General features: G+C 40.5%; 1 protein-coding gene across 3 annotated transcripts; it reads left to right on the forward strand.

The window, feature by feature from the left end:
* Positions 1-3,809: 3,809 nt before the first annotated feature.
* Positions 3,810-23,259, forward strand: LOC119488013 (regulator of nonsense transcripts 1). 3 transcript variants are annotated; one of them, XM_037769154.1, is made up of 24 exons: positions 3,810-4,256; positions 6,116-6,261; positions 7,894-7,983; positions 8,474-8,641; positions 9,912-10,092; positions 10,352-10,513; positions 10,907-11,033; positions 11,283-11,381; positions 11,956-12,064; positions 12,326-12,485; positions 13,333-13,451; positions 13,581-13,745; positions 15,401-15,515; positions 15,897-16,040; positions 16,826-17,039; positions 17,168-17,285; positions 18,067-18,223; positions 18,372-18,514; positions 18,844-19,018; positions 19,282-19,363; positions 19,509-19,673; positions 20,139-20,359; positions 21,010-21,132; positions 21,398-23,259. In XM_037769154.1, the coding sequence occupies exons 1-23, from the start codon at positions 4,080-4,082 to the stop codon at positions 21,127-21,129; spliced, it is 3,357 nt and encodes a 1,118-aa protein (XP_037625082.1). In that variant the 5' UTR covers positions 3,810-4,079; the 3' UTR covers positions 21,130-21,132; positions 21,398-23,259. The 3 variants fall into 3 exon arrangements, with proteins under 3 accessions (XP_037625082.1, XP_037625080.1, XP_037625081.1); XM_037769152.1 differs by having other exon boundaries at positions 10,907-10,994; positions 11,283-11,396; XM_037769153.1 differs by having other exon boundaries at positions 4,080-4,256; positions 10,907-10,994.
* Positions 23,260-23,425: the final 166 nt, after the last annotated feature.

Below are 23,425 nucleotides of genomic sequence, written 5' to 3' on the forward strand. Positions count from 1 at the left end.
TCAGCCCATTTACAGCCCACAGCTTCAGTTTGATCAGCTTTAGTAGAAATGTTAGGCCTGCTGCATTCTGCTTCGACACCCAGAAAAATGATTTGTCTGTTGTAAACTGTCTTAGCCAGTCTTAGGAAACTAATACTGTGCTTAGCGTTGCAGCAGTACTGCTCTCATTGCCTTTCATTGACTTTTTAATTAAATGTTCTTTTCATCAGTTAAGCAAGCTGGTGCCAGTAAGTTTCAGCAGTGTGTGTCATTTTAATTGCTATACAGCTCCATGGTTTGTACCATAAAGTAGCACATTGGAGCACTGAGCTGAACAAAACTGAACTTCTTCTCACACCTAAATTTGTATCTTTTGTCATTCCACTTAAATCTTGATTGTGTGGTTTAAAAATGTCTGGTGGACTTGTTGAAATGACGGGCAAGTTTTAGTTCCGATGGTGCTGCAGGTGCTGATATTTTACTGTGTGGCTTTGTGATTGTTGAGAAGTGAAAGGGATGCGGAGGAGGAGCTGCCCCTAAAGTGTCTGCTCACAAAAGTGAAAGCCTCAAGTTTACAAATGAGGTGACCTCTGACCCCTGTGCCTTGCTGTTGTTTATGTGTGTTATGAAAAGGCCTTAAAAATATGCAGCGGGTCAGTTCAAAGATATATTACTGATGCTGTCCAGTCAGATGTGTGGCTACCTCAAAAATATGTTGTTGTTTTTTATCTCGTGTGTGCTCTGTTGTACAATAACTTTATGGCTCTGTGATTTAATGTGAGTTTCTCTGTTTAGGGAGAATCCTCCGAAAGGTGTCTTCTGCTTCTGACATTAACAAAGAAAGCACTGTTGCATTAAGTAATCTTGGCTTTTAAAAGGAAAGGCTTTGAAATAAAGAGAATTAAAGGATTACAAGTAACATCTTTGTGTCTATTATTACAACTTTGTATTTGTTCCACTACTCATTAGTTATACCTATTAAAAGCATGTACTTTATTTGTTAATTGTGTTAATATAAAGTTGGTAGAGTTGGCATAAAAGGCAATATCAAAGATCATAGATGTTACTATGAAGCACCACTGTGTTGTAAATAATTGCCCTGACATCTGCACTTGTGGGTTTAGCTCCTGCAATTTTGCATCATAAAAAGTAGAAGAAGAAACAGTATTGCCTATTTTTGTAATAGTATGCTGTTTTAGCATTTAGTATGCAAAAAGTAACATACCATACACTTAGTGTTTGGGAGTAAGGGAAATTATACAAAACATGCCCCAACAGGTGTCATATAAAGGTGCCAAGTTTCAAATTTAAAAATAGACGGCACATCACAGCGGTGATAACAACAGTTTGTTTACACTCTTTTCAACACGCTTCCCTATTCCACCATATGTTGCAATGTAAGCACTCAGAATTGAGAGATTTAAGAAAGTATGAATGCCACGTGTTTTGTCAAATTTCCAGTGTAATAAATAATGGCTGGTTCAACCCCTGCGGGGCAACCTCCCTCCCACATGTACAGTATGTTCCCTTCTGCCTCCAAATTCCCTACTAAGTACAGTGCACACATTAGACTACAGATGTCAACTTTTTTTTAAACCAACTGGTAAATCTGTGCTTGAGTACTATTAGGGCTGTCAATCAATTCAAATATTTAATCACGATTAATTGCATAATTGTCCATAGTTAATCGCAATGAATCGCGAATGAGTCGCATATTTTTTATCTGTTCAAAATGTACCTTAAATGGAGATTTGAATTTAATTTAATTTAAGTATTTAATACTCTTATCAACATGAGAGTGGGCAAATATGTATGCTGCTTTATACAAATGTATAAAGCAGCATACCCATCATACCCCTCTTAGAAAGTACACAATCTTCTAATTAATTACTTAAGGGCAACAGGAATAATGGAAGGAATTTAATTATTATTGTTATTATTATTGTTGTTATTATTATTAATAATTATTAATTTTATTTTATTGTAATTTTTTTGTTATTATTTATTTATTTATTTTATTTTATTTTTTTCCTGCCAATCTACTGCTCCACACTCCAGTCCAGTAGGTGGCGGTAATGCACCTCTAAGCTGCTTTGCAGGTCCACGATTTCTTGTTTCTTGTAACCGGGAATATGATCAGAGTGAGAGCTCTGTCGTCATAGATGGTCTCCAGCCTACAGTGTGAACTAGTGATAGGAAATCCGGCTCTTTTTAGTGATCCAGATCATTTGGCTCAGCTCACCAAGAAGAGCCGATTCTTTCGGCTCCCAAACGGCTCTTCATTTTACCACTTCTGTTTTTTAAAATTCAGACAAATTTAGCGCTGTTTTGACCTATGATTAGTATGTGTGCACATTTATCACTTAAATTATTCAATATAATTCTACTAAACCTTATAATTTCCAGAATACCATAATTTTACATGCTGCTTCGTTTCCGACTGTCACTCATCTTGTCTGCTATTCGCGCACCACACTCCTCTCTCTCTTTCTCTCCTCCTCTCCCTCCTGCTCTGTACCTGTAGACCGTCAGCGCGCTGCCCCTCCCTGCTTGATAATCCTTGTCTGTCATCACCTGATTGGTCACACGGACATCATTAACACAACATCCAGTCACAGTCAGTGCAAGGAGTGCCCGTGGCGCGGAGAAGATCGTCCTATCATTCTGCCTTGAATTAATTAAAGAAAAAAGAAAAAAACGGAAAAAAACAGCTCTCGGACGGGAGCCGTCTCTTATGGTACGTGTCCAAAGGGGCATTTTTTATCGCGAGGGGACGCAACGCTTCCCAACATTGGACGCTTGGTGAGCTGTCACTAGACACAAGCTGTCCCCACCTGATTGGACGAACGCTCTCCCTCCATGGGCGGCTGCTCACAGCTTTTAAACCGGAAACAGTATGGAGGCTCGTTTGGAAACTTTCTTCTCTTATTTCACGAAAATAGTTCACCGAAATGTGTTTCTGAAAACATTTTAGGCGAGAAATAAGCCGCGCAGCTGCTGAATCTTTTCCTGCTTCAGCCTCCGAAAAGCCAACACTAGGATCAGCATTGATTCATGGAGAGACCTTCGCCTGGTCAGCTAACATTACTGCCAAGCAGGTGAAATATAGAGTGATATTGTGGTTTTAGCTGACGTGTGTCGCCTCACTGTTTTGAGCGATGCTCGTTCATGTCTATGTAGTGCGAGCCAAACGCTGACTTTCGTTGACTTAACGGTCACAGGTGTCGCTGTTAACAAGCATTTCTGAAAGTTACAAACAGTCCCTTTAACACAACATTCAATCACAGTCAGTGCATGGACTCCCGTTCCCTCCGCTCATCATCAGCCAGACTTCTGACCACCCCCACCTCACGCCTCAGCACCATGGGAGCCAGGGCATTCAGCTGCTCTGCTCCCAGGCTCTGGAACTCACTCCCCCCACACATCCGGCAGTCTGAAGATATCACATCATTCAAATCCCTCCTCAAAACCCACCTGTTTAAACTGGCATACTCTCTGTAGCACTCATCCGCACCCATCATATGTGTCTGAACAAATATGTCTCTGTCATGTCCTGTTGTTTTTATATTGTTTTATCTGTCTATGTTTTAATTAATTCTTGTAAGGTGTCCTTGGGTGTCCAGAAAGGCGCCACCAAATAAAATGTATTATTATAATATTATTATTATTACTGCCCGTGGCGCGGAGAAGATCGTCCTATCATTCTGCCTTGAATTAAAGAAAAAAAAAAAACGGGAGGGAGACGGGACCCGGCTCTTATCGTTCACTTAAAAGAGCCGGCTCTTTGAACCGGCTCGTTCTTGACGACACATTACCAGTGTGAACGTCACACGTCGAGCGGCGCAGGGAGAAGTTCGTCACCGTCTCCGTCGCTGTGTTGGACCTGCTGGAGCTTTCGAGGTTCTGATCGGATCCATTTTTGTTTGGGTATAAACTGATAATCCGAGCAACGAACGGCTCCTCTAAAACAACAGTTTAATCGATAAACAAACAAACAAACACCGCGTGGATTTAGTGTTCATCTGTTGGACTGAACACCAGGAAACAGCTCTCAGTTAAAGCGAAAGTTGTAGAGAGACTCGAGAGAGAGAGAGAGAGAGATGAGTGTGGAGGCGTACGGGCCGAGCTCCCAGACCCTCACCTTCCTGGACACCGAGGAAGCGGAGCTGCTCGGAGGAGGAGCGGACACTCAGGGCTCCGAGTACGACTTCACCGACTTCACCCTGCCCAGCCAGACGCAGACTCAAGGCCAGACCCAGAGCCAGCTGGACAGCCAGGTCTGAGTCTCTCTGTTACAGGAAGACACGGATAAAGCGCGGCAGCTAGCTAGTTAGCTTAGCTTAGCCTAGCTTAGCATGCTAGCCCGCTATCATTGGATTTAGCGTTAGCTTTAGCTATCTGTTAGCTGTTAGCTCGCTGCTAGCTAGCTAGCTAGATAGCTAGCCCGTTGACTAAACTCCTGAAGTGACACAGACACACATGTTTAACTTTAAACACCAAAGATAAGAGTTAAAAGCATTGACAGTCTTGTCAACTTCTAACCACTGGCTTACTTTACACTATACATCCTATATACCATTTTATAGACTGCACATATGTACTACATTTATATATTGTATATTTATTATACATATTACATGTATTTATTGTACATACTACATTTATTTATTGCACATACTATATTGTACATATTACATTTATTTATTGTACATATTACATTTATGTATTGTACATATTACATTTATTTATTGTACATACTACATTTATTTATTGTACATACTACATTTATGTATTGTACATATTACATTTATGTATTGTACGTACTACATTTATTTATTGTACATACTACATTTATGTATTCTACATATTACATTTATTTATTGTACGTACTACATTTATTTATTGTACATATTACATTTATTTATCGTACATATTACATTTATTTATTGTACATACTACATTTATGTATTGTACATATTACATTTATTTATTGTACGTACTACATTTATTTATTGTACATACATTTATTTATTGTACATACTACATTTATTTATTGTACATACTACATTTATTTAGCGTACATATTACATTTATTTATTGTACATATTACATTTATGTATTGTACATACTACATTTATGTATTGTACATATTACATTTATGTATTGTACATATTACATTTATTTATTGTACGTACTACATTTATTTATTGTACATATTACATTTATTTATTGTACATACATTTATTTATCGTACATATTACATTTATTTATTGTACATACTACATTTATTTATTGTACATACTACATTTATTTAGCGTACATATTACATTTATTTATTGTACATACTACATTAATTTATTGTACATATTACATTTATTTATCGTACATATTACATTTATTTATTGTACATACTACATTAATTTATTGTACATACTACATTAATTTATTGTACATACTACATTAATTTATTGTACATACTACGTTGCACACACTATGTTCACCCATTCACTCTGTATCTTTTATATCTCTATTATTGTTTTTATAATTTGTGTATACCTTTACCTCACCTGTGTTTCACTCTGTTTGCTGATGTTTACTGATGTTGCTGTTTTGACACCTGAATTTCCCTCCGGGGATTAATAAAGGTTCATCTTATCTTTTCTTATCTTCGAGATTCACAGTTGCCACTTCTGGTCAGTGCTTTAAAAAAAATACTTGACAAGATAGGCAGATAAAACATATAACCGGTAAAAACACACACAGTAAATAAAACAGGTAGAGTAGATGTAATAAGTAAATATAAACAGAAGTGTTACACTAGAAATATAAAAATAAATGTAATGTAAACAGAGGTAATTGCACTTGTAAAATAGGTAGGGTAGATGTAATAAATAAAATGTAAACAAAGGTAGTTGCACTTGAGGTGTATATTGCATCAAGGATATATTGCACAGACAAATGTATTTCACATTCAGTGTATTAATATTGCACAGATTTATTGTTTGTTCAGTGTCCGTATGGCCCAGGGAAAGAAACTGTTCGCGAGTCTGGAGGTGCGGGCTTTCATTGACCTGTAGAGCCTGCCAGAGTTAGCTTTCAGTTTGTTTGGTAAAAGCTTGTGTGTTGTGTGCTACAGGTAAATGGTCCTGATGAGGGTCTTCTTCTCAACGGTGGGGTGGATGACCCCGTGGCTAAAGCCAGCCAGCTGTTGGCCGAGCTCAACTTTGAGGAGGATGAAGAAGACACGTACTACACCAAAGACCTGCCTTTGCACGCATGCAGGTACTCTTGACAGCAGCCACACCATGTCAGGTTATAATCACAAAGGAAGTGATTATAGTGCATTAGCTAGTGTGCTTTTCCGTTGATGATTACACAATGCTGTAATTATAGTGCTTATTTATTTGTAGTCCCTGCTCTTTCACACTACATACAGGGCATACAAAATGCATTAAATATAGGAAGTATATGTATACAGATTATTTATTATATTTTTATTGTGTAACAAAAAGCAGTGTTAGTTTGAGCTATCTGTCGATAATTTGGATTTTCATGGATAATTACACAAGACGTTGTGGCACATGAGTTGTTTCTGAATGTTAGTTGTACATGTTTTATAATGTGTATTATGTTTATTACCTTAATTTCCTTAATTTATGTACAATTTAATTGTTGTTATGAGGTGTAAGAGCTCTGCCTCCCTCATGTCCTTGTGTGTCTCATACAAAGTGCCTTAAGAAATCTGTATTTTTTTCATATATTAGTGTATATATATATTAATATACAATTACAACTTTTCTGATAAGCACAGTATACTTTCAAAGTGTAACAACACATCAGCCAGCTTCAGTGACAGTTTTTCAGATCATTATTAGAAGTGCAATACCCATTCTATTTAACTTAACAGAAAATGATCCACAACTTACATAATTTGTGTTCCTGTAATCATGCAAAAATGTATATTAAATAATATACGTAGGCTGTCCCGAATACCATTTTTTTGGAAGTTTCAGTGAGAATTATTCGGAGGCATTCGAAGCTTCGCAGCGCTGCAGGCTGACACGTTCTTCTGTCTATCTGTCTCCATCTTCCCGATTTCAGTATATTATTTTTTTTTATTTTTGAAGTGTTAGAGTCCTGCATGTATGGAGAGAGCATGATCCCACAAAATTGCATGTGAAAACATGACAACACACTTTTGAATTGTTTAAAAACGTGTTACATGTTAGATACAATTTGCTAACCCCTCTGACCCTTAATATAATTTATTACACGGCTCTGTTTAATACTCAATTCTGATCGCTCAATCACCGTTGCTAAGGTCGCTCTGATCATAGACTCTGGAGGACCAATTATATTAATGCACAGACAGAAATCCAGTAAATTTAATAACCTCAGCTGTGGCAAAAAAATAGACGTTAGGTTTCCGTTACTCCATCAGAAAACACCATGGAGTATTTTTCTGATATTCATTTTAATATATTTGGAGAGCACGAAACTTAAGATTCATGGCTAGAACAAGAAAACAGCGCAGAAAAAGCGAGAGAGGTTAAAAGACACAAAGAGCTGGACGACAGAGAAATCAACAAAATTGAAGAAGATGGACATGAAGTAAACACTAAACGGAATACGGTTTGGGCTATGGCATATAAAGACAGGTTAATCGAAAAGAAAATGTCAACAGACTTTGACAGTTACGGGTCAGAAAACCTCAATCAAATGCTACGATCATTTTATGCATCTGTTCAAAACTCCAACGAAGCGAAGCGGAGTATTGTATTTCATTACTATAATTCAGCCTGGTGTCAGTTTGGCTAGGCAAGACATGTACTCATGTCTTATTGACTTAATACTGCTGTGATTCAGATGCTGTTTTTTTTTTTTTTTTTAAATATATAAATTGTTGTTTTTCAGCTACTGTGGTATCCACGATCCAGCGTGCGTGGTGTACTGCAACACCAGCAAGAAGTGGTTCTGTAATGGACGTGGCAACACATCTGGCAGGTGTGTAGTCTACTCATCTTCACCTGATCACCTCACATATAAGCACCAGAACACAAAGCAACTCAAATGTAAACACCCCACTTAAACTTTATATAATATTAAAAAAATAACAAACACTACAATAAATGTGGGTTATTTTACAGTATTTATATCCCACATTGAATCAGCCAGACTTGTTCTACTCATACAGTATGCTGGCGAATGTGTGTAATGAGAGATCTGTATGGTGTAGTGTCTACAGACCTTCTCATTGTAGTTGCAATTGTAGGAAACAGTGTGGGTCCAAGTTTATGTCCTGTCAGTTGTTGACATTAGCAAGCAATGCAATAGGGGATGTACCATTGTATAAACTGTGAAGTAACCTATTTTGTCTGTGTTGTTATGCAAGCTATAGATTTCTGCAGCAATGCTACCAGAACAAATGTCATGGAAATCAAAGTGTTTCTGATTATATCATCAATCGTTTGACACCGGCTTCTCTGACTTCCAGTCACATCGTGAACCACTTGGTGAGAGCCAAATGCAAAGAGGTAACGCTGCATAAAGATGGGCCGCTGGGCGAGACGGTGCTGGAGTGTTACAACTGCGGCTGTCGCAACGTCTTCCTCCTGGGCTTCATCCCGGCTAAGGCCGACTCCGTGGTGGTGCTACTCTGCAGGTAAGTGCGGCCTTGTACGTGGGCAGACCGTCCTGTAACCAGCACCAAAGTGTTCTGTCAATAGTGTCCTTGAGGAAAGTAGGGGATGGGTCATGCTTTTCTAATAGTCGTTAAATTATAAAAAAGTCTAATAGTTAATGCGACTATCATTTTGTCTAAAAAATATATTTCCCCCTTTTTTTTTCACTAGTGCTGGGTAGTAACACGCTGGTGAAACGTGTGGGGCACGTTCAGTTTGGCTCTTTTCTGTCGGCAATCGATCTTCAAAGAATGGGAGAATAGTTCCTAGTATCAGATCATATTTTTGCTCGAAATGTCCATCTCTAGAGGACAGCATCGACAGTCATTATAAGCTACTCTGGAGCATGAATTTAAAGCTAAATATGCAAATTCTTGCTTTGAAACAGAAGTTTGTTGTGAGGTTTGTTCAGGTTTCAGCCCTTATTTTGCATGAGTTGTCATTGGGTTGTAATACATCCTGAGGCTCAGGAAACAGATGCAGAGTCCCTGAAATGCCTGAATAGTCAGCCAGATGTGAAAAATAGCCAGCTGATGAAAGTTTATGGCAGTAAAAAAAAAAAAAAAAGAATTCCCTCATCAGTGATAGACAATCAAAACTTAAACATGTTTATGAAGTCAAGAACATAACCTGAATAAACAACACAAAGCTTGCCCTGATCCAAAACAGCTGTAGGGTAAATTATCTCAATTAAAATTAAATGAAACTAAATATAAATAAATATACTTTTTATTTTTTTTTTTATCAGGACAGTGTGGTTATAATATGACTAAAAACAAGGGCCCAACAGATGTGCATCCCTTAAAGTTGGTTATTAAAAAAGACTAAAATATTTACTGAGCTGGACATTTTTAGACAACTTGTCAGTGCTCTTTGGTGTACAAACTATGTAATGGTGACACTGTTTCTAAATGACCTCCAACATATCTTTGGCTTCCACTGATTAATATCACATTTATTCAACAACATGTTAGATTCCCCCAAAAATGTGACTTGACTGACTAAGCAGATGACTCAGTTCTGCCTAGTCTGCAACTGTTTAGGGAGCTCCCCGCTGCCCACAGACCTTTATCTAGTGCTTCCTGCTCTGTGGCAACCAATTTAACCCTTTCTGACACCACATGGACATGCAAGATACAACTTGTAGCATGTCCATCTGAGAAATTAACTTACGGCAAGAAGACAAATAGCATCAATCAACCCACACATAAGCTAAGTTTCTGTCTGTATGAACCTTGTATCTCCATGCAGGCAGCCCTGTGCCAGCCAGAGTAGCCTGAAGGACATCAACTGGGACAGCTCGCAGTGGCAACCGCTGATCCAGGACCGCTGCTTTCTGTCCTGGCTGGTGAAGATCCCGTCGGAGCAGGAGCAGCTTCGCGCCCGTCAGATCACCGCCCAGCAGATCAACAAGTTGGAGGAGCTCTGGAAGGTACATTACAGCTGAGAGGCTGGCAGGGTTTTTCTCCAGGGTTACATGTTCAGAGCAATGCTGTGACCAGAAGTTTGTAAATGTACATGGCAAGAACAGGCTAAAGGTTTGTAAGTGACAGCTGCTTACAGGAATTGGTATCCACCTGTTGAGTAACCGTTTTAAAAGGTATCTGCCACTATACAGTGGAATAAGAGTTTGTGATAGGATGTGTGATGAACTTTGGATTGACGGTTGCTTTGACTTTGTTTCCTCTCAGGACAACCCCACTGCCACCTTGGAAGACCTGGAGAAACCCGGAGTGGACGAGGAGCCCCAGCACGTGCTGCTGCGCTATGAGGACGCCTACCAGTACCAAAACATCTTTGGCCCTTTGGTCAAACTGGAGGCCGACTACGACAAGAAGCTTAAGGAGTCCCAGGTACCTGAACTGCACTTCTAAGTAGGAAACCTTGTAACTCAGAGACTGTTGTTTTTATTCCTTGAATGTCTATGGTTGTTTATATGTAGAGCAGCTTTCAGATGACATAAAAACTTGCTCAGAAACCCAGTAATCCATTATATAGTTTCAAATATACATCTAGGATTTTATTCTTATGCTGTGATCACATTGAACGCCTAAAAGGTGAAGCACACCATGATGTTGTTCACCTTCTGCAGCTGTGATCCGGATCACATTCACACATATTTTTGGTGCGAGGCATCTCGCTTAAGCTCTGTTTTGTCTAAAGGGATACAGAAATAATGCCACAGTGATGTGACCTTATGCCTTTGACCTCTTTATATTTATGTATTTCTTATTTTCCTTTTACAGACCCAAGACAATATTACAGTCAGGTGGGACCTGGGGCTGAATAAAAAGCGGATTGCCTATTTCACCTTGCCCAAGACGGATTCAGGTGGTAATTCTCTGAGCTTGACTTCCTCCCAGTGGTTCTGTGGTACAGATAGAGCCCCCTCCCATCTCCCTTCAGTCCTGAGAATTGCACGCAACCTCCCCCAACCCTGCATCTTTTGGTGGCATGTGTGCTTGGTTTTTGTTCTTGCCTCCGTTTTTTTGTAGTGGGTTGTTTGCGCGTGCACGGTATTGTATCATTTGGTTTATGAACATAGCCCACCCTCCTTAGTTTATATGTGGGTCCTTTTGAGCACGGAAGGGTGCCTAACTTGTGTCTCTATATAAATCCCAGATATGCGGCTGATGCAAGGTGACGAGATCTGCTTGAGGTACAAGGGAGACCTGGCCCCGCTGTGGAAAGGCATCGGCCATGTCATCAAAGTCCCCGACAGTATCCTTTACATATGTATCATCCATTGCATTACAGATGTGCAAATAAACAACACAGCTTCCACTTAAACTTTAAACCTTTTTTTTTTTAATTACGTGACCGAGGTTTAATGTCTCAAAGTGTCTTCTTAATTTATTGGGTCTCATTCTGTCTGCTTCCAGAGTTTTCAGACATAAAATGCACACTGGTCTCTCCCCATCTCCCACTGTGAACCCAAGAGCGAGATAGGCTTCGTCATATTTTCTTTTGATTACCGTCAGCTGAGCACGTTGTCTTGTTTGTCTTTGCCTGTTTTTCTTTTCGTCTCAGTCTGAAGGTTTACAGAATGGACAGATATTTGACTATTCTGTCTGAATGAACACCATTGATATTGTGAAACGATTTGTTTTCACCATAGCATTAGTTCCGCATCACATTTTCCCCCCCAGTCACGGCGCCCCACTCTGAGAACTACGGCATTACAGTGTCTTCAGTGTCTGGCACTTATTCCATGTGCAAATGTATAGTCTTAACTATAAAACTAGGCTAGTATACACAACATAATGTTTACTTCCTTAACAGCCTGTGTTTAAAGACTATGGGGATGAAATTGCCATTGAGTTGCGTAGCAGTGTTGGAGCACCTGTGGAAATCCCCCACAACTTCCAGGTGGACTTTGTGTGGAAGTCCACGTCCTTTGACAGGTAGGCTGAAATTTTATACCCCCAAATCCCTAATGTGACTTTTAATTTTACTGCCCTTAATTCATCATATTACTCCACATTACAGTATGTATTTTTTTCCCTTAAACAGTGCGTAGGACTAAATTGTTTGCATATTTTACAGGAAGTACTTTTATGTAAATGTGTCTATCATTTTATCAGCCCAAATTAACCATGTTGATGAGGACAGCGGTTCACTGTTGAATAAGTGATAACGACGGTTTGTTTATTGTGTTGCTGAAGGATGCAGAGCGCCCTGAAGACGTTTGCAGTGGACGAGACTTCCGTGTCTGGTTACATTTACCACAAACTGCTGGGCCACGAGGTAGAGGATGTCACCATCAAGTGCCAGCTGCCAAAGCGCTTCACTGCCCAGGGCCTGCCCGACCTCAATCACTCACAGGTCAGACCCCACGAAACACTGAGTCCCTGAGATTCCTCTTATTATTTCATGTCCTCAAGACAAGACAGCAGAAGAAAGTACGAGTTGAGTTTTCTCGTTTACTGTGATGTATCACGTACATCAGTGTATCAATATAGCTCAGCTATTTTTAATAGATTTGAAAAACAAATGAAGGGTGACTTAGTAGCAGGGTTATTAAAGTAAACTAAAATGAAAATAAGCAGTGACATTTTTTTTAGGTGTATTATATCATTACCGAAAAAAGGAGACGTATGAATTTCCGTCAACTCTCGTGACAGAAAAAGAAATTGAATTGAACGAACTTGACATTCCAGGAGATGGTTGCTTCACTAATGCAGCGCGAAGGTTAAACCGTTATTCCTACACAGTTCTCCATCCATGTATTTTGTATGTACTGTATATGTAGCTACATTCTTTTGAGACATTATACCTGGCCCTAGCAAAACTACTGTAAAACTAAATATATAAAAACTAAACATAAACCTTTGTGAAAAACTGAAACTAAACTAAAACTATCAAATGCACTCTGAAAACTAACTAAACAAACTAAAATGAAATCGAAAAGTCAAAACTAAAATAAAATAAAAACTAATTGAAAATTCAAGTCTTTCCTAGCAGGGCAAGCCTTTACATTATTGAAATGGGCAAACCATGTTATATGTTTCAGTTTAAATGTGGGATTTGGATCTCACATCATCATTATTGCAAGTAGATTGAGTGCATTCCTTGTCAGGATAGACGTTTTAAGAAATATTTGTTGTCTGTATTTGCAGCCCAGTTCACCGGGGCTGAATCCTCTTTTTTGTTACTTACTGTATATGTTCAGGTGTATGCTGTGAAGACGGTGCTGCAGAGGCCTCTCAGTCTGATCCAGGGTCCTCCTGGCACTGGGAAGACTGTCACCTCGGCCACTATCGTCTACCACCTGTCCCGACAAGGCAACGGGTAACGATACTTTTTTATAAATAATTTAAGAAACCTGTAATTTTATATAATTTTTGCTATTCCACCAACATTATTTTACATAACTGTTCCTGTCCTAACTCTATGTTGTGTATGTGTGTACGTTTGCAGACCGGTTCTGGTGTGTGCTCCCAGTAACATTGCCGTGGATCAGTTGACTGAGAAGATTGACAAGACGGGACTGAAGGTCGTCAGGTTGTGTGCCAAGAGCCGCGAGGCCATCGAGTCACCGGTGTCCTTCCTCGCGCTGCACAACCAGATCAGCAACATGGACAGGTCAGTGGCATGTAGGGAAATTGACTCTGTAACACTAGTTATTGATACTTGACTCATTTCACAACTAGTCGGCCAAGCACCAGTGGCTAGTCCCTTCATGTCTCCATATTCATCTTGTTTTGTCACTTTGGCCTCAAAAGTTCTCATACTCACACTTGTCAGGATTCCTTTGGTTGTATATTGTTTAATTGACACCATGAGGACAGGTGCATAGGAGAATCAAATCTGAGGTCATGCATTACAAATGTCTGTGCCAACAAGGACACCCAAATCTTTTAACCCATTTGTGCCTGCAACTGAAATTTCCGTTGATGGAAAAGTGTTCTCTGGGTTCGCCTACGCACAAATGTGAAGAAATTTTCAAAATCGGTCAAACTGTTTTGCTGAAATTAGTTTTTCTTATCATACTATATCTAATATTTGGGCACATGGGACTACTGTTTTTGCAATAGACTCCATTATATTTTAGGAAAAAACAGTAGTCCCATGTGCCCAAATATTAGATATAGTATGATATAGTGTGCACAATGAAGTATTTGGTGTCTATGAACTCATAACAAGTTGAATATCAAAGATATGCACACATATGCAATGTAAAAAATACATATTTAACATGGAAAACATTTAATAAACACAATGTTAGTGTTTTCCTCATTTTTAAAAAATCCTGACTTTGACTATTAATAAAAGTGTGATTTTTCATGTGATCTAAAAATGTCAAAGTTGTACTGTTAGATACTTGCCCAAAGTATGTCCGTACCAAATTTCAAGGCATTTTTCCTTATCATACTAGATACAGTCTTTGGGCAAAAATGGGTTTAAATGGGTGACAGTGATCTAAATTTGATTGACTAGTGATTTCGGCAACTGAGAACATCGAAATCCTGGTTTCTCTTCAGATCTGAACCTGAAATCTTGCAGACGCAAACAAATTTCTCTGAATGCCAGGAGGCTGCCACCACATGATGAATGTATTTCAGAGTCGCTAGATCAGATGGTTTCAAACTGTGAGGTGCGCCTCCACAGAAGGGCATGGGAGAGTTGAAGAGGGAGGGACTTCAGGCAAAGATACTGCTTGAGATGAAAGGGACAGGTGCACACTGGTGTTGTGAAAGCAACAGAAAGTTAGTTATTGTAGTTAAGCCTGTTGACCAATGGTCAGCAGCAGTAGTGACTGTGACACAGCTCATGCAGGCAAAAAACTCTTAGTGCACATTTGCCGCAATTTGCGTCAAAATTCACGCACTACACATGTTTAGATTCAGTATGACATACACTTAAATCATCATATAATGTCCATTGCAAAAAGTCATCCATAAATGTTTTAACAAGAACTTCTCTGAGAATAGTTATGATTTTAAGTTTTCTTCATCCATGGATACACTGCAAATAGGAACTGCTAATAGATAATTCTGCATACTTTTCCACATGAAATAATGGAGCTGCAGCTACTAATTAACTGACTCCATGGCAACATTATCCGTCCTGTTTACATCCCCAAAGCCCCCAAGTTATGGGAACTTAAGTTCCAAAAGGGGCTAGGGCAGGGGTTTGTGGACTTTGAAAACTCCTGCCCAGATCACAGATTAGCGTTGCAGTGTACAACACTAGCCTGGGTTTTCTGTAGTAACCCTGATGTGTCTTTGTCTCCTTAGTATGCCGGAGCTTCAGAAACTACAGCAGCTGAAGGACGAGACCGGTGAGCTGTCGTCTGCTGACGAGAAACGCTACAGGGCTTTGAAACGCACAGCTGAGAGGGAGCTGCTCATGGTGAGGACGAGCTTCAAAGCGTTGAACCAAAATAGCTCAAAGTTGAAACCCGGCTTAAAAAGCGGCCCGCTACAGCTTTTCAGGCACCGCGAACACAACAAGTAGTTTCTGCTAAGCAATTACAAACTCACTCTGACTGTTCTGATTATTCTATATGCAAGTGCTATGACTATCTCCATGCTGAGTGTTGTAATAACCAGGAAGCTTGTTGCTAGTGTACAAAAAAACAGTACAGACCTGTTGGTAATCTCCATATAGATATAATTCCACCTGTCAGTATGATAATTTGTCATCATAATCACAGTAGAAGTGTTTCACCACTGTATCATAGCTCCCTTTTCTGTTTAATGTTTGTAAATCATCTTCCTCTTTGTTGTCCAGAACGCTGATGTTATCTGTTGTACCTGTGTCGGGGCTGGAGACCCTCGTCTGGCCAAGATGCAGTTCCGCTCCATCCTGATTGATGAGAGCACCCAGGCCACCGAGCCAGAGTGTATGGTGCCCGTGGTGCTCGGAGCCAAGCAGGTAAACATACACGCACCCAGCTAAACAACAACTAATCTCCACCGCTACAGCTGGATCAATGTAGTAGGTAGTAAAACTATGTTGCCCAGCACTAATATGACCCTGCAATTTTATTTTGCGTCATTATTTTCACTCCAGCATTGAATGAAAAAACATTTTAACATTGAAGGAACTTGCTTTCTGATGAAATCAGGGCACTGAAGCAGCAAGAGACAATTGGGAATAATATGTGAATAAGAAAATAGAGAAGAGTGTCCTAGGAACATGTGCAACTGCTACTGTCAACATTTACTCTATTTTGTAATCAACATTTCAAGTAAATTATCTGGCTAACAATATTGGAGCTGCAACGATTAATCGATTAGTTTTCAACTATTAAATTAATCGCCCAACTATTTTGATAATCGATTAATCTGTTGAGTCATTTTTTTAATGAAAAAAAAGTCAAAATTCTCTGATTCCAGCTTCTTAAATGTGAATATTTTCTAGTTTCTTTACTCCTCTGTGACAGTAAACTGAATATCTTTGAGTTGTGGACAAAACAAGACATTTGACGAACACTGATGACATTTTTCACCATTTTCTGACATTTTATACACCAAACAACTAATCAATTAATCAAGAAAATAATCGAGAGATTAATCGACAATGAAAATAATTGTTAGTTGCAGCCTTCAACAATTTTTATTGTATCTGTTGAGTTAAGAAAAACAATTTGTCCTAAACCTCCAGGAACAAAAACCTCTTACATGTGCTGTTATATTAACCCATCTTCCTTCTCCCAGCTCATTCTGGTGGGGGATCACTGCCAGCTGGGTCCAGTGGTGATGTGTAAGAAAGCAGCCAAAGCAGGTCTGTCCCAGTCTCTGTTTGAACGCTTGGTGGTTCTGGGGATCCGGCCAATTCGCCTGCAGGTCCAGTACCGCATGCACCCGGCTCTCAGCGCCTTCCCCTCCAACATCTTCTATGAAGGCTCTCTGCAGAACGGCGTCACTGCAGGTTTGTCGAGATTCAGCAGTTCATTATCTTGTTTTCATTTTCACTGTGGCTGGTACAGTAGCAGGTAAAAAGATCTGCAAACCTTTTTTAAGATTAAAAATGTAATGAAATGTTCATGTTCTCCTCAGCTGACCGCATCAAGAAAGGGTTTGACTTCCAGTGGCCGCAGCCAGACAAGCCCATGTTCTTCTACGTGACTCAGGGTCAGGAGGAGATTGCCAGCTCTGGAACCTCCTACCTTAACAGGTAACATCAAACACTTTCTTGGGTTACTTTGCGTAATTTACCTCAAAGCTCTAAATAATTCATACTATACTAAGTGCATTAAATACAGCTGTTGGGAAGGGCTAGCTGAAACCGAACACTGGGAGGTGCTCTCACACAGCCTTCACATCAAAACCAGTATGGCAGGCTGAAATAGATAGATGGATCTTAAAAATAGGGCTGGACTTCCAGAGAAGCACGATTATTGTGGTGCATTTATGTGTTTTTCTTCAACTGAAACAGTGACATGAAAGTTGTGCGAACATCACCCAAACAAATTGATGCTTTAGCAAATAAAATAATCCTCATCCTCATTTTGCAGGGTGTGGGCGGTGCTTGGTTTTGGTTTGACTGTTTTCAACATGGCGGCTGCGTGACAAACTTTCTAATTTTACAGCTAAACAGTACACTACAAGATGTTTCTGAAAACATTTGAGGCGAGAAACAGGCATTACAGTAACAGAATATTGATTCACATTTGTGAATGCCTAGTTTGACCGGAGTTCACGAGCTTCATGAGCAGTGATCGACAACTGCGTTAGAGACTCTACGGCAAGTTGCAAATACCATTAGGAGCACTGGGAGGACGCAAAGGAACATGATTTTCTCACAGATTATCTGTCTCACGTACTACTGTCAGGATATAGTGACCATTTCAGCAATTATAACCACAAAACAAAGTTACCACCTGTAGCTTTAACTTCAGATGTAATTTTGCCATGACTGAGCAGCACAGTATTTAACTGATGCTGATGTTTTTAAGGACGGAGGCTGCCAACGTAGAGAAGATCACCACCAGGCTGCTGAAGGCTGGAGCCAAACCCGACCAGATCGGCATCATCACCCCGTACGAGGGTCAGCGCTCCTACCTGGTCCAGTACATGCAGTTCAGTGGCTCCCTGCACACCAAACTCTACCAGGTAGCACACACATCTGAGACACACTCCTGTGTAAACTTGACATTAGAGACATTAGAGAGGTTGCTCTGTGGTTTTGGAAAAAAAACCTGTTCCTCTGTTTCTACTATGTAATCTCCCCTCATCCTCCTCGTGTCCTGTCCCATTAAAGCAAGTGGAAATTGCCAGTGTGGACGCCTTCCAGGGCAGAGAGAAGGACTTCATCATCCTGTCTTGTGTTCGTGCCAACGAGCACCAGGGCATCGGCTTCCTGAATGACCCACGTCGTCTCAACGTAGCGCTGACCAGAGCCAAGTAAAAACCTTCACAGTGGATAATTATGGCACACAACCAGCTCATTACTGTTTAGATTTTCCATTTAGAAGCTAATTAGGAATCATGCAAATCAGAAAATCAGAAAATTCATCTCTAGCAAGTTTTTATGGTGACTTGTTTCAATGTGAACACACATACTTTCCACTCTGTAACAATCTTGATCATTTAGATTAGACATGCCTACAATTAATTGTATGTAGGTGTGTATAATAGTAATTATCTGACCACACAACAACAAAGTGATGTTCAAGTACAATATTTCTACCCCATCCCTGAGCAGCTGTCTCTTTTGTGTGTTGTGAATGAAGGTATGGTGTGATCATTGTGGGAAACCCCAAGGCCCTCTCCAAGCAGCCGCTGTGGAACAACCTGCTGAACAACTACAAGGAGCAGAAAGTCCTGGTGGAGGGACCCCTGAACAACCTGAGGGAGAGCCTCATGCAGTTCAGCAAGCCCCGCAAACTGGTCAACACCATCAACCCTGTGAGTAGAACACACTACTGGATGTGCACGAGGGATGTGACGGTGAGGAGAGTTTCCCACCGGTTAATAAACATGTGACAACACCGGTGTTACCGATTACACCGGACATTTTACAAGAAAAGATGACGGTCTGTATGTGTAGCGGGCTTACTTTGATCTTTAACGTCGGATTGCCATTTGAAGACACATTACGTTATTTGCAGCCCTAAATCTGTGAATTATGTATACACTGTACAAAATGGTGATTGTCTGTTGTTTTCCAGGGGGGACGTTTTATGAGCACTGCGATGTACGATGCTCGTGAGGCCCTCATCCCTGGCTCTGCCTACGACCGCAGCAATGCTGGTATTTATTTAATATGTATTTAGTGTGTTATGGTTTGACTCAATAACAAATAGCATTACAGTCCAGCAAAACAAGGCTTGCTTGCCTGGTCTTGTTTTCTTCATAAAAAACTGACATGAGTCTTGTTCTGCACGCTTTCTTTCAGCCGGACGTCCGTCCAACATGTACTTTCAAACCCACGACCAGATCGGGATGATTGGGGCAGGCCCCGGTCACATGGCCGCTATGAATCTTCCCATACCCTTCAACTTGGTGATGCCACCAATGCCTCCACCCAGTTACCTGGGTCAGACCAACGGCCCTGCTGCAGGTACAGTACAGCACTGAGACGGTCCAGTGAACCATTACATAAACTAAAAATGAGCAAACTTTGGTCCAGTTCCTTAGCGGGAAAAGGTAATCCAATCACACTACAGGAGAAAACCCCATTACGCAAGGTTGATCAGGGTGTGGAGACAAATGTTGACACCTAATAACCAGCAGTTTCTCATGCTTGAAAAATAGATTATTATTAAATGAACTGAGGTCAAACTGGGGTCTGTTACTTCTTCATGTAGTGTTATGTGCTATGAACTCGATAAAAAGGTCACAAGTTGCAGGGACCAAATCACACCCTGTCTTAATTGCCCACTAGCAGTAATCCTCAGTATATCCCAAGCTTCACTTTCTGTGGTCCCTCTCTCGTCTAGTGTAAATAACATATTATGATCTTAGAACAACGGTTGGTTATCGTGTTTGTTTCGACTCCGGTCCTGATCTCTTTTTTCCCATCAAGGTCGTGGAGCTATGAAGGGTAAGCCTGGGCGTGGCGGGCGGCAGAGGGTCCGTGGATCGGCACACCAGGGTGCCAGTCAGGGTAACGGACCAAACAGTCAGGCCAGCCAGGACGGAGCCTCCCAGCCCTTCTCCCAGGGGCCGCTGACACAGGGCTACATCTCCATGAGCCAGCCCTCTCAGATGAGCCAGCCTGGCCTCTCCCAGCCCGAGCTCTCCCAGGTAACACATCGCCGTCACTTAGTGAAAGAAGATTTATTACTTAAGATATGTTCATCTTTTCTTTATTTAGTTCATTTCAATTCATACATTTTTTATTTAGAAAATGCACAATTGTTGTTGTTGTCACTTGCTCATCATATAATATACGTATAATAGGGCATATTTCACAGTTATGTTCCCGCCTCTTTTGGAGACGTATATTGTATTGGATTTGATTCAGTATTGAGTGGTATAGTTTTGTTGCACTGGTCACATTGTTCATAATCTGAATTCAGCAAATCCAGTAAGAATAAAGAAGGAACAATATAAATATAGATCAAATATATAGGTTTGCATTAGAAGAGATTTAGAGTTCCTTCCATAGATCTCACTGATAAAGGCCCAAAATGTATGACTTTATATTACATTTTATTTTTGATTTATCTATTTTATGTTTAGATTCTCAATTTTAGTTTTTACTTGCGTAATCTTTCTTTTTTTTTTTTAAATACATATTTAATTAGCATTGTTGGTGGGAGCCAATGACTTAAGATTTTCATTGCCAACGACTCTATGACTCTATGGCCTCTATGTAATTGTTCATATGATAAATAGAGAACTTGAACTTGAAAATGTGTCTGCAATAATGTTTCTGTCCTCTTGTTCTCCAGGACAGCTACCTGGGCGATGAGTTCAAGTCCCAAATCGATGTGGCTTTGTCCCAGGACTCGACTTACCAGGGTGAACGCGCATACCAGCATGGTGGGGTGACTGGACTGTCACAGTACTAAAGTGTAAGTACATAAAACATAGTAACTGTGTAGTTACAAAAAGCACATTTAAGGTTTGGGAAGTTATCTTGTTTCCTTACTGTAGGAATGTGTCCAGTTGTATTATAGTAATCAAAATGCTCTTTCAGTTGGAGACATCTGATTGGAGACATGTTCAGGTCTCTGCTAAAGGAAGTGTTGCTCATCTCTTGGGTCAAATACAAAGTTATTTTATAAATCACCTTCATGTTGTAGACAAAAGCTTATAAACCTGTTTTGTGTCTTGCAGGTCACTTGAAGAAGGGAGCTAGGCTTGAACAAAGCATAGTTCATCAGCTTTTTAATCTGGGAAATAATAAAAACATAAAATGGATACCTGTTTTCCTCTGCTACAACCGAAGCACCACCGAGTGAAAGCGACGGGATAGCGAAACCAAACCAATGACCAGCGAGAGAAATAAGAGGGTAGAGGGCGAAGAGAGAGCACGAGCAGACGGGCATGGAGATGGCAAGAGAGGCCGAGTGAACAAGCGAGAGGCAGGGACGGATGCCCGTGCAAAGTGAGGGAAGGAAGTCGAGAAGATGGCGGCATGTGGTCGAGCTGCTGAGGGAAACGGAGGGGAGATCTCAACGGTCTCTCGTGGGAATCCAAATGAGGCTCAACTCCCCAACAAAAAAGTCCAGCGAACCCCTTCAACCCACAGCCTCCAGGACAGGAAGGATCTTATCTTCAGATGGGGATCGAAGCTTTCCAGCTGAATTTGAAGAACTTGTTCTCCAAACGTGCAGCGGGGGGGCATGCTAACAGAAAGCCATCGAACAGGAAACACAAAATCCCCATGCTAAAAGTCGGTTGGTTTCTCAGCCTGTATCTCTTAAATTTGGTTTATCGTGGGAGGAGAGCAGCACCAACGCTCTTCTAGTCGGCCCAAAAACCTCAGCAGCCTCTGAAGGAAGCAGCAGTCGACACACCCTCTCGGGGAGGAAATAAAAACACGGTTTCTGTGCTTGAGTCTGAGATTAAAGAGCCTTGAATTGAAATGCCTTTCATTTGCCTTGAGGACCACTGGCTCATTCACGAGGTCTTTAACGGGGTGGTTTCGACCACACGTCAGTGGTGGAGAGGCATCGGGATTTCAGACTGTTTTTTCAAGGCGTGACGCGCGAATCCCACCGATATCGCGATCATCATGGGACAGTTTTTTCTTCTCTGAAGTACCTTTCTTATCACAGAGCACAAAATTGCAAAAAAGTCATTGAAACTATCAAAAAACGACCAGCATTGAATATTCAACTCAATGTCATTTGATGTTTCAGCGAAGGCTTTTCCTTATTTTAATCGTTTGAAAGCAGGGGTTGTTGATGTCCTGCTGTGCTTCATGACCAGGTGTCTTTTTGAAAACACTCTGTACGCTTAGATTGGCAAATGCTTGAACGCTTTGCATTGATCGATTCCTCAGGGGATTGTGGACTGTCCACGCTCATCACACAAATCCCTGCGTGAGGTGAAAGAAACCAAACAAGAGGGGGAAGAAGGATGATAGTAGTCGAGGCTTACAGGCGGCGGCCGTGGCAATCAATCCACCACAAGTGAGGAAAAGAAAAGGAAGGTGGCTGAGGAAGAGAAGGATACGAGAGTTTCCACATCTGGAAAATGAGTTCAGGTCATGGTTGGGGTTAAAAAGGGAAACGTTAGGACTGTTCAGTCCCAATAGATGACCACACATTAAATGTAGTTGTAAGCCCAGTGTCATTTCACACAGCATTTTGATTTTGTGAACATTGTTCACATGACGAGCAATATAGCCAGGCTGATGGCCATACTGCCCGGCCACACAAATCTTAAGATAATCAGGGGCTGAAGACAGGAAATATGTTTAATCTCAACATAACCCTATAATTAAAAAAAAAAAAACATAATCTGAAAGATCTTTGGTTCCTGTGTGGGTCGAAAATATTTTTTTAACTTTACCTAAACCCAAGTTACACACAATGGAAATGCCATCAGTACTGAAGAGATGATGGCCAGCAGATAAATGAAAAGTGAATGAGAGACCTGAATCAGTGCCTATAACCAATCACCTTCAGATAAACAGCTGCAGCACAAGCATGAATGTAGTTAAAAATCAAACTACCAGCATTTAAAAAAAACCTTCCAGACATCAGAGGGCTCAAGAAACCCACAGAAAGGGACTTGTGTTTTATTTTTTTAATAAAATCAGGTCAGGTAAAGATAAGGTCAGTGAGTTTAGCAGCTGGGTTGTTTCTCAAAGGACGGGCGGATGAAAAAAGCCACCTTCCTTCTCTGTGGAGTAAA

Source organism: Sebastes umbrosus, chromosome 5 (genome assembly GCF_015220745.1).
Source record: "Sebastes umbrosus isolate fSebUmb1 chromosome 5, fSebUmb1.pri, whole genome shotgun sequence".
NCBI classification, from domain to species: Eukaryota; Metazoa; Chordata; class Actinopteri; order Perciformes; family Sebastidae; genus Sebastes; species Sebastes umbrosus.

What these genes read in the sequence shown, in the direction of transcription:
- LOC119488013 (XM_037769154.1), top strand. Translation starts at nt 4,080, where the DNA reads ATGAGTGTGGAGGCGTACGGGCCGAGCTCCCAGACCCTCACCTTCCTG. An exon ending in AAGTCCACGTCCTTTGACAG is followed by an intron (nt 12,065 to 12,325) that starts GTAGGCTGAAAT and finishes GTGTTGCTGAAG; the next exon opens with GATGCAGAGCGCCCTGAAGA. An exon ending in CTACGACCGCAGCAATGCTG is followed by an intron (nt 19,364 to 19,508) that starts GTATTTATTTAA and finishes GCTTTCTTTCAG; the next exon opens with CCGGACGTCCGTCCAACATG.